Genomic DNA, 12,413 nt, shown 5'->3' with positions numbered 1-12,413 from the left:
CAGCTTACGGTAAGAAAGAACGAGTGTATCAGATTCCATGTTAATTGTATTACCTTATAGATAGATGTTATAAAAGTTAAATTTTTGATTCCATATTTAAGTTCATAACTAAATCTTCTATGCTGTATAGTTTAACAATTCCTTCCGGCTGATGACCCTAACTTGCAATAAAAACCAATAAACTTAACAGGCTTCCTAAATTCAGTATATCCTGACATACATCAAAATATTTTAATTTTTCAAATATTTAAAAGTAGTTGAATTATAGAAAAGTGTATATACACAAAAGTAAATGTATACAAAACTATACATATGTTATATATACATATATATACTTTTGAGTTTTATTTACCACCTTATTTCTTTTCAACAGATTTTTGCATTTTCTATGCTATGATGTGATATGCAAAGAGTGAAAATTCTTCCCTACTCATGCGCTTTCTCAAGAACGCAAAAATAAGATTTGAGAAGATCTTGAAAGATTTCTTGTATTGGCAAGAAATGTATGCCACTTATTAGCTATAGTTGACCCAGCTACTGACTATATTTTAGTGCAAAATTTCATACTAAAAAAGAGAAAGCAAGAGAAGAACCAAATACTCAAATTCAAATAGAAGACTAATGTTATAAGAAAATCTCTTAATCGGTATATGATGATTAAATCTTTTTAATGAAATACATTTGGGATATTTGATTAAGTTCATGTTGTAAGGGATCACAATTATCATTGCTCACAGCATTTCATACCAGCTGTGAACAATGCGTGACACAGGGTAAACACTAAATAAATGTTAGCCATTGTTTTCATTATTATTATTGTTGCTGCTAATTTTAAGCCAAAGGATTATTTTATATGTACCATTTATTAAGAAGAAAAATAGTTCACATTAGGTTTAAATTTATATGCTAAACAATGTCTCGGGACAGTTCAAATTATTTACTATTTGTAAACAGAAATTCTCTAAGTAATTCTTCAATAGAATCGTAACACTGAATAGGAAAACTTGAGTAATTAGCTAGAGTTTCCCAGCCAAAACAGAATGTTTACCACACTAATAATGCTAATAAGGAAATAATGATGAAAACAATAATAGTAATAATAATGATAGCAATAATAATAAACACATAGCACTTACGCGCTAGGCATTCCTCTATTTTGTAGCCATTAACTCAACTAATTCTTATTAAAAAAACTAGTGTGGTAGATACTATTATTTTCTTCATTTAATAGATGAATTTTACAGAAGGAGAGGAAAACGAGGTTACTCAGTCAAGGTCACATAACTAGTTACTGGTGGAGTTGCTATACAAATCTAAGCTCTTCGGAGCAAGTCATGTTGTCAAATATAATGTTATCCTGCCTATTTTCTGTTTGTTCTCTGTTCTCATTTTCTGGGTTTAATGCTACCAAGTCTACATTTCTAAAATGTTATTTCAAATTTTAAGTAATTGTCTTGGTCTCATAATTTCTGGTAGTGGATATATTTAAAGATGTAGTACCATTTCATTAACTCCTATTAAGTGAAAATGTTAGTGAGATTTAGATTTAAAGAACAGAGAATGTTTTAAAATGCAGCTTTAGAATTTTTTAGTATATACAGATATTGGCTTAGAAATCACATGCAGATTCTTAGAGGATCTACAATGGTAGCATTCAGAATAATTTATAATGGTTTAATTTATGATTACAACTGTATATTGAAGGTGATTAAAAATATCTAAAAGGTATTCATTTTTAAAATAGTTTAAAATATTATTCCTGACACTTCTCACATAAATTCACTGTCATAGTCAATAATAAAGTCTTAAAATCTCACCATGTATTTATCATGATGCTGAGAGTATATGAGTGTTATCAACGTTGAATCGGTGAGTTTAGTAAGCAAAGGTTAATATTCAATCTAGTTATTGTTAGAATAAGGGTTAATTCCAAATCAGTGACATTTAAATTACTGTTAATGCTAAGTCTTTATTTTCAACAATTTTAAATAGATTTTCTATATCACAATTGTGGAAAGATTTTTGCTGGACATATGAGAACACTGTTTTTAGAAATCCCTGACTGCATTTTCTCATAAAATAATATTTAGATTCACCTCCCTAATCCTTGTACTAATTTTTCAATAGGAAAAAGAAAAATTGAATAGTATTAGCTTGGGGGTAGAGTTTAAACTAAGATAACATCGGCACCAGAAAAACTGAACATTTAACCTTCAAGCTGCAGTACCCTTTGAGTGACTGGCTGAATGAAGGTCACAGACAGGGAGAGACAGGGATCTGCTGATGTTTTTGTACTGAGTACTTGTAGGCACGGTTGTTTACAGGGTAGTATTTAAAATTGTAATGTATTTCTTTTGTTGATTTAGTTAAAATAAATAGACATTTCTTATGAGGTTAAATACTTTGTATTATATATTTGTGGTCAAGTGCCTTTTATTTAATGTCTGGGAACACTGACAAACAAACTGTTACCGATGCCAAGACAACAAAACCAGAGGATGAATGTGTGGCGCTGAGTCTTAATTACAGACCCGTGCATCCTCCTTCTTGGAAGTTGAAATAGCCATGGGCACAGTGGTCACACTTCTTTCCTGTTACTCCAGGCTGGCACCAACACTGACCACTCTCTTCACAGTCGAATGATTTAGACCCAAAGGAATTGCAGTTGCAGGGAACACATCCTCTTGCTGACTGTAGACCAAAGGTTTCAGGCTGGCATAGCAAAGGAAAGAGGAACATTAAATCTAAATCATTAATTCACTAAAGAACAAGATGTATAGTACGAAAAGATCAAGTGGAAAAAGAGGAGCTTCAGGGTTATCAAGCTGTCTTCACTGGTGTTATAACATCTGAGTTGTCATTTAATTTAATGGAATTTAAAAAATAATAGCCAAAGAGAACAGTTCAATTGGAAATTGCATCAAGGTAAGTAGAAGAATTAGGGTATTATCTATCATTCAGTCTGATATATTTTCACTAGCCATTCTTTATACTTCTTTAATAGCACTGTGGAAATAAGCCATGGTTAGTATTTTTATTTTAACAGGAAATTTTATTGCTTAATTTCTAATAATCCGAATTGATTACTTTCAGATCTTATGAACTCCTATTTGGTGAAAATGCTTTCAATGTTATTGACCAAAAGCCTAAAGTTAAAATAGTTTTTTTTCCACTAATATTTGATCTATCTTTTTTCATGTAAGTACTTCTAATCATCATTATAAAACTCACATTATAAATATAATTTATAGGTTATGCCTACACTGACAAATAATTGGTTTGATAAACATCTAGTTTTGGGGGTTTCATCCTAACAATTGAAACTAATTGATGAAAATATACACCAAAGATTAGGTAAAGGGAAGAAAACTTTTATTCTCTGATGAGTTATTAATGTGCATTTTTCTCTCTTATCTATTTATAACAAGTAACTTTCTATGGTCAACTTTTCATTAGTACTTTGGCCAACTTTCTTGAAATACATGTTGTCAGACCTAGAGTTAATGTTAGAAAATGTTGATGAATTAAAAATCACTCCTACTAGAAAAATAGAAAGCACATATCCTACTTAAAGTATGTCAGGGTTGTCTTTTTAAATGTAAATATGTCATATTATTATGATATTTTAATCTAGAAAATTAGTTTCAGTAATTTCTTCTTTGTAAAAATAATTCTTCTTTTGGGAAATCAGAGTTAATAGTTCTTGGTAAAAATAAATCTTGCTACTTAATGTGAGCCACCCAAAGAGAAATGAATATGTCGCACTATATATTTTGCTATTATTGTTAACAGCATTTAAAAAAATTTTAGAAAACAAAATCATACTCAAAATCAGTCTTTTAAAATAAACGTAACTAAAAATCACTTTGTTTTCAAAAAGTAAAATGAGTTAAATGATCTTGATAATCATTTCAATCTTTTGTTGATGACTTTATTTTTATTTCTAGTTCTAATTCAGATTTCACTATATTATTAAAGAATGTGTGCATCAGTTCTAAGAAATTACCTCATACATGATATTGAAATTAAATTCAATTATATAAGGAAAAATGAAAACAATATTTTATTCATAAAAAAACAATTCAATGAAAAATTCTAAATACATGGCTTAGAGAAATAATCAGAAATTGGAGAAATGGTTAAAGTACAAGCATGCCCATTATGATGTTATTTATCATAGTAACTGTAGAAGCATTTGAATGTTCAGTGTTAGAGAAAATTTGAATAAATGAAATTATGATACATCCATGCTATGAAATGATATGCAATCATTAAAATCCTGTTTAAAGCAGTTTTAATGATATGAATATGCTTATAACATAGCACTAAGTAAAATTTCAAAAAGAAGAATATAAAATTATATATACACTCTGATTCTAATTACATACCTATAATGACACACATACCACTCAAATACACACAAACATGTATACATAAAGAAAAACAGAAAAAAAGTTTTAAAAACATCTGAATCATAGTAGTATTTTGCATTTGTTTTTATTTCCTAAATATTCTTGATTTAGAAATCTGAATTGTAGAAATAGTACTTTATTTCATCTTTATTTCCTCATTTTTTCTTGGCATATATTAGCATATATAGACATACATGCATATATATCCTTAATTGATAAATCAATAAAATAGCAAATGAACTTTCAAATTATTGTTATCATTAAAAAATTCCAAATTGATCATGTAAAGAAACATAAGAAAAGTCTCTACCATACTTTTAAAATATTTAAATTATGTAGTTTTAAAGGCTAAGTTATACCAAAACAAATACTACTAAATTTCAGTGATGAAATTTTAAGAAATTTGTTGTTCAAAATTTATTTGAGAAACTAGGGAAAACTCTTGAAATAAACTAATTTAAGGAGCAAAATCCATAGCCATTAATCAAAGTTAATGAGGTAAAAAAAATATAGGAATGAGTGCCCGTCCAGTTTCAGTGGGAAGTTCGTTAAACTCCCATGAATTATTCTCATTTGCAATAATAACAACTAGAATTACATGTTGTGCTTAATGTGTGCCAACACGGTTCTAAAGCTCTTTACAAATATCAATTCATTTAATCCTCAAAACAATCCTGGGAGATAAATATTATCACCTTTCCACACAGGAGTGAAACCGAGGTACAGAAAGTCAAGTAATTTGCCGAAGGACACCAGCTAGGCAATTATAGAGTCAGGATTCCAGATCAGCCAGCCTGCCTTCAGAGTCTGTGCTCTTAACTCGCATATACTGCCTCAGAGAAAATACAGTACACCAGCGCTATAAAATGTGTAGAAAGGGTGAATAAATGAGGGCTGACTTCCTGTTATATTTATATTTTGGAGAAATTGTGATCAGTTATTGTCCCTTTCTTTTACTTTGTGTATAGATTTCTTTTTTAAAAATATAATCTCTTTTAAAGATTTCTTCATTTAATAACAATAGTATTAATAATACTTAACATTTATGAAGAACTCTCCATACCCATGCCTAATGCACTGTTCTCACCACGAAACAGGCATTGAGAGACCTCACCAGAGCTTACTGCAATAGGGGTGCGACTGACTGACAACCTCCAGCTTCCATTCTTTTGGATCCAGTGGAGGAGCTCATGCCTAGTCATACTTCTAGTCAATGACTGATTACAGTATAGTTAGGAAGTGGTGAGGCTGGAATCTGACCTGAGGCCATCTGAAATGAGAACCAGTTTTCTTAAAATGTCGATAAAGAGGCAAGAAATAGAACCTGCTTTTTTTTCCCTTAACTTTTATTTCATTCTCATTCTCTCTTCTATTCCCTACCCTCAACTCTCCCACAGGCTCTGATTATACACTGGCAAGTCTTGTCTCCTGTTACTCTTTCCTCTTCCTGTCTTCTCTCTCTTCCAGCATTTGTTTTGTTTTGCCTTGAGAAGGGGGAACAAATTTTTGTGATAGAAAACATGCTTCCTTACTTTGTGTATGTTGTGCATTTACAGTGTACAAAAATGCTTTTCTTGTGTTCGTTGATCCTAGAGCAAAACTATGTGGAAATGTAAGAAAATCATTAATTATGATGAAATATCAGGTCAATAAGCTGAGTTTTCTTGGGAAAGTCACTTTTTTGCTAGATTTCTCTTCATATGTTCATTCATAGAAGTGAGTTTGTTCCAAATGATGCCCGAGGCTCCTTCTACTTATAACATTACAGGTTCCTATGCATAATTTTTTCTTTTTTTTTTTTATATGCCCATGATTAACAGGAACTTTTATTAACTGATGAAATTGAATATACTTTTGAAAACATATAGACAACTATTTTTAAAATGCAAGACTTCAATCAACAAATGCCTAGATTTCGATTTGCAATTTGCACACTCAGCACCCATGATGTGGTAAATCGGCATCAGGGATGGTCAGCCGCAACACACGGAACACAACATGCAGAGGCAGAAGCCATGCAGCGCCTCTGGGATTACCGGAGTGGCAGGCCGATAGGCTCCCCGAGGGCACCCGCTGGAGCTGCTGGAACCCCACCTCTGGGGAGACCCCAGCACCGGATGCACTCTCCGTGGCTGCTCCTGCTGTCGGTGCGCCTGCCTGCCGAGGTTGCACTGTTTCCCTAAGAAGCCTGATTTACAGACACATCTTCCCGTAATATCACACTGTGGTGACACAGAGCCAACGGGATTGCAGTCACACAACACACAGAATCGTTTCTCTGGGTCCCACCACATAGTGGCCTTTAAAAGCCAAGAGAAAAAAACAATAAAACAAAACAAAACAAAAAGAGCATATGATATTATTGAAGAGATAAATGCAGACGATATTTTCACACTTCCTACAGAAAGGCCAGTTTGATGACATCTGAGAAATGCTTGCTTTGACTTAATAGTTTACTATGTGACAGAGGTAGAGCAAATTCATCCACTCTCATAGAGGGGTCTCAAGGTCTTGCCATGCTGAAGACGGGGCAATTTATTCAAGAACAGACAGCAACAGATTTTGATTATTGTTTCACTTTAGCAAAATGATGTATCTAAAAACTAGCTTGTTTTAGCTTCTCAGTTGAAAACTTTTAAGTAGAGTGCTCACTGGAATTAACTTTCCAATGGACCTAGAACAAAGAGTATTATTATTATTCTGCCAAAAACATAAAGGCAAAGGAAAGATTATTTTACCCTTCACAGTCTGGGATTAAATTTGTATATTATTCGTTTCACAAACATCTGAAGTACAGTAAATACTACATAAATTCATTGCCAAGGAAATGAAGGTCAAATGCTAGCATGCAGAAAATTTTGTTCTGTTTTGAAAAACCATTGCAATGATCATAGTGACTTTACATGTACAGTTAGATAATCCTGAACTCTTCTCTCAGTATACTAAGGAGTATGTCATTGTAAGTTAATGAAAATTTTCAAGGACGAAGTAATTCATTGGTCAGCTCCTACTCCTTACCTTGCACTCATCACACCGTTGGCCCTGCACATTGGGTTTACATTCACACTGTCCTGTCCTGGCATGGCAAATCTCAGACAAGGAGCCATTGGCATTACAACGACAAGCTGCAAAGAGAAAAGAGACCTGTGGTTGGGAAAAACTTCCTAATAGTCTTAAAATGCTTATTAAATAATAATATACCCAATATGGTAAAATTGACAACTTGTAGAACACAATGCTTTCTGACTTGCTAGATGATCTATTAGGCATTCTGTCATTTGAACCTACGACAATTCTACAAATTGTAAGATTAATTCACATAAAGCTTTAGCACACAGTACCTGGCACATTATATACTATTAAACTATTAATGTTATAATTATTATTCCAACCTCGAGAATGAAGACACTGAGATTCAGAGAAGCCATAACTTATACGAGGCCACATGATTCATAGGTGGTATAGCTGAGTCCAGAACCTCAGAAACCTGACTCTAAGTGAAATGTTCTTACATCACTCCTACAGCTACTTCACTTCTGTGTAGATAAATAGGAGTAAAATTTAAAATATTATAATCCCATTTTAAGTACAGCATATTGATTCTAGAGCTAAAATAATTTTGAGAAATTATCAAAATTAATGTCACCCATGGCATAACATTAATGCTACTATTAATCAAGTAAAATTATTTTTTTTTTAAATTTAATGATTATTTACCTGTGCTTGTTTTGTGTTAAGCTCAAAAAGATGAGTTCGAGGTGACATAAATAAATAAATAAGTAACTTTAAGAATTATTGTATATACTCTAGAATTACTGTATATATTTTTAATTTTTATGTAAATTTCTTATGTATCTTATACATACATTTTTAAAATCTCAAATAATTCAGGATTTAGAAGGCATTTTTTCCTTTGAGAGAGGAGTATGAGATTAAATATATCATAAATTAAGGTTATCTTAAAAATAACAAAAGCAATACAGATTTTTTTAAGTGGCATTTTAAAATAAAATGTATGATATTTTAATGTCATTCTTAATTAATGATAATTGGTGTCATCCTAAATACAACAAAAGCAATGCAAAGTTTTTAAGTGGCATTTTTACATGAAATATATGACACTTTAAACAAAGACTATACATAAATTTAAAAACCAAAACATATTTCTTTGTTGTGGTGTCTTTTCACAAACAAAACTAGATGTAACTAAAATTACATTTTATCATGAGTTTTCTACTCTTGAGGGTTTACCACCTATTCATAGAAGAGCTATAACATCTATAAGAAATTTTCAAAATAGATAATAAATGAGTTTCTTATATTTTCAATCTTAATTACATGCTGAAGAGCATTTAAAACCATAATCATGTTCATTCCTCATGGGGAGTGGTATAAAAATTGATGATGGTTCAAAAATGTTTTCATACCACAATCTTCTATGTGTTCTTAAGGCTTCATGCTGCAGAATCCCAGTTTACCACAATAAAAATGAGTGGAAGAACCTCCTCAAATTTATGGAGTGGGTCATTGAAAAATAGAAAAACAAGGTCATTATATGATTAATACAGCCCTAGAATTAGTGAACCACAGATAGGACTACCACAAGCACTACTACCCAAGGAGCCATCATGTGTGAGCATCTCGGGCCCAGGCAACTCACTGGATACTCTCTCTGTGTTAGATCTTTTAAACTCCACAGAAAATTATGACCTTTTATGTATAATGAAACTGAGTCTCTATGAGGTCAAATGTCTTACTTACCCAGGGTTGCATGGCTAGAAAGTGCAGATGTTGAATAATGTGTTTGAATGGGAGAATTTCTTAAGCTCCCTATGATTTTACACAGATGCTATAAACACAGTGTTAAAAAACCCACCCTGAGCCTGTTGAAAATTTCGCTTTAAAAAAAATCATCAATTTACAGGTGATATTAACAGATTTCAATGGTTTAAGTGATTTATTTTTGATTCAATAAATTGACATCTTTAAATGACAAAAAAAAAAAAAACCAACAAAAACTGGCACTCACCTTACAAATCTATGAGGAGGAAGACACCTTTCTTATTGAAATGTGTGTTCTACCAGGTCTTTGGTGTTTACAGCAGAGACAAAAATAGAGACTATATTTCTAGCAATGTCTATAGTTCCTGTGACCCAGCTAAGTTACTAGAAGAGTTCCTTCTTACATAATGCAAATGGCAGAAGTGAACTGCTATGCCGGTATCCTAACTTGTTCTGCCTAATGTTCACGACAGCAGATGAAGCTGATGATGGCAGTGTGAAACACTCCAGCTCTAACATGGACTAACATTCCATGTGACTCTCCAGTACGAGACCTCCCTTGCAAATTGTATTACTACTAATACAAAGCATTTGGAACTTCTATACAGCACTATAATACAGCTAAGGAGGGGGAAGAGAGGGGAGGGATGTACTGACCAATATGAATGAAGCCCTACAATAGCAAATTTTGTGGAAGGATAACAGGAATAGTGCTTTATGAATAGTCCCAAGGTGAAGGTTAATCACTCAACAATCACAAATGCCAGCGTGTAAAAATCTTGGCAGAATTTTACACCTATGATGAAATGCAAGAATGTAAAGTTTACATATAAAAACAATACAGACTAACGTATACTGACAGGCACTAATGAAATAATATAGGCAGATACATTTATTTCAAGAAAATTATTAGAATTGAGATAAACAATAAATAGGCCTTGCCTAATTTCCAACTTCTTCATTCCTGCTATGGATATAAGTGTATTTCAAAATCTTCATTCCACATGTAAAGAGAAATATGTGTATCATCAGAAAAAACAATGGCAATTCAACAATGTAGCAATTTTGAAAGGATTTACGCTAGTAGTAAAAAGAAAGTTTTTAGAATATGCAGATTCTGTGTATGGGCTGTGTGTCTCTCATACATGTATTACAGATAATTTCCTACTCTCCAATCCCTCATCTGGTACTTTGAGGTACAATGCATCAATTGTGTCAGGGGCATCAATAGTTCAGAACTTACGCTGACAGTTCTTTGCATCAACTGCGTCTCCAAAATATCCATCAGCACAGAGCTCACAGTACCGGCCTGTTGTACCTGGCTTACAAATCAGACAGGAGCCAGACAAGCTGTCACAGCTGCCAGGGATGGAGAAGTCAAGGTTGTCATTGCATTGGCATGGCTGACATGATCCTCCAGGTACAGAAGGTTGTCCAAAATAGCCTTCTGCACACCTAAGGCAAAAAATTTCATCAGTGAGTATTTGGGAGGAATTAATGAAACCCATCGGGGCAATGCTTATATATTTTTCATACTACCTCTCTCCCAGGATATGTTTTCTTTTAAATTGCTTCTTTTCTCAAATGCAAGGTGATTAAAAAAAAATGTTTTTCTACAACTGCAGTGTAGATACAAGATGAAATCCTGCCAGCTCCACTAGTAATTAGATTTCAGCCAGAAAAAAACTTGTTACTGGCACTGAAGACGGGACCAAAGCATAATAAGAAATCTGCAGCTAGCACTCTAGAGGAATCCAGGTCCATGTTGAAAAGCCTTTGTAGTACAACACATCTTATGTATCTACTCTAATTTGTTGTTTTCTGTACAAATATGTAAGGTTCACATTTTGTTGTTGTTGTAGTAGCAAGAGCTTGTTATGAGGAAACAGGCTCACAAGGAAATTCGGTAGTGAGAATTCAAAATTTATTAAATAGAAAATTATAACTCAAAAGATTCTCATTATTTAGGTGGGAGTTATGGGTATCTCTGCACACAGAGGCAGATTTTCATTGAAGAGTCTTGACTGAGAAGCAGGTATGCCTGTATATTATGGTAATATGCCCGAAGGAAATGCTTAACTGTGCCCATGACTCATATTAGCAAACTCTAGGTCTTTTTTTTTTTTAAAGGAATAAACACTATTTTACATATCATTGGAAAAACAAAATTCTGTTTATTTATGAAGCATGGCAAAGAAGGTTTTTTAAGTAGTATCAAATTTCTCGTTTTTTCTATATTTAGGTTCTTTACATGCTACTTCATGTTACAGATGCACACAGACATCTTTATAGGAAGCATCTATTTATATTCTGCTCTGTCTTCTCTTTCAATTACATTTGCTCACACCTTACATTAAGCCATGTTTGCCAAAAGAGAAACAAAACAGTGCATCTGAAATCTTACAGCCAGGCCAGCTCTATTATCTGTGCCAGTTTTGCAAAACAAAAAGTCTTTTGCAGCAAAGGTCAAAATTGAAGGGAAACAAAAATGAGAGAGACTACAACTTCTATAGTATACCACTTTCATGTTCGTGTCCTCACAGATGTGCAAGTCATTGTGCAGAGAAAGTTTCTCTACTATTCAGAGGAGAAATGGTTTAAATACAGTACATCATACCAGGATAAATTAATCACATTGCAATAATAGTGCAAAATCATTAACTTGATAACATATGTTGATTATTCTAAGTTTCTTAGAACATTTATAGGTTCCATAATAATCTTGTAGAATTAACCTTTTGTTATGTTTTTAATGAGATTACTTTAAAATCATATTCACAAAATATTTTATAAATTGGGAATGTATGAATGAATATTGTTTAGAAAAACACTTCCACCTATAAATATAATTGCTTATTAATTCTCTATTGTAAAATATGAACTAATACTTTAGTGCATAAATTCCCCCACAATCCCTTCAGGAGTAGTATTTGACGAAGTTAACAGAAAGATCCTTTTGAATTTCAACCCAATTCTTCTTGCTTTACTTGATATTCAGAGTTTATGATCACATCCACATATATTCACATCTCATTTTGTTTACCATTAAGACAGTGACTTTGCTCCACTAGAATAACAATATACAATGATCGTTACTTTCAGATCACATTCCTCAAAATGACTTACTGCCCTCAGGAGAGATGACATTATATAACAAGATCTGGGGATTTTTCTTAACATAGATACCAATTTAATAAGTCCAAAATTCTCTCACAATAA

The 12,413-nt window shown here is 32.6% G+C and overlaps 1 protein-coding gene across 6 annotated transcripts in view; it reads right to left on the bottom strand.

The window, feature by feature from the left end:
* The window catches only part of LAMA2 (laminin subunit alpha 2), a 485,514-nt gene that overhangs the window by 170,787 nt on the left and 302,314 nt on the right, over window positions 1–12,413 (bottom strand). For all 6 annotated transcript variants that reach the window (XM_036217753.1, XM_036217800.1, XM_036217769.1 and 3 more), the window contains 3 exons: window positions 10,438–10,649; window positions 7,431–7,537; window positions 2,532–2,712 (listed from right to left, as the gene is read on the bottom strand). In XM_036217753.1, the coding sequence (XP_036073646.1) occupies window positions 2,532–2,712; window positions 7,431–7,537; window positions 10,438–10,649 (500 nt within the window). The remainder of the gene's footprint in view (window positions 1–2,531; window positions 2,713–7,430; window positions 7,538–10,437; window positions 10,650–12,413) is intronic.

Source organism: Rousettus aegyptiacus, unplaced genomic scaffold (genome assembly GCF_014176215.1).
Source record: "Rousettus aegyptiacus isolate mRouAeg1 unplaced genomic scaffold, mRouAeg1.p scaffold_m13_p_1, whole genome shotgun sequence".
NCBI lineage: Eukaryota > Metazoa > Chordata > Mammalia > Chiroptera > Pteropodidae > Rousettus > Rousettus aegyptiacus.
The sequence above is the reverse complement of the archived record's forward strand: the minus strand, read 5'-3'. Positions and strand labels throughout refer to the sequence as shown.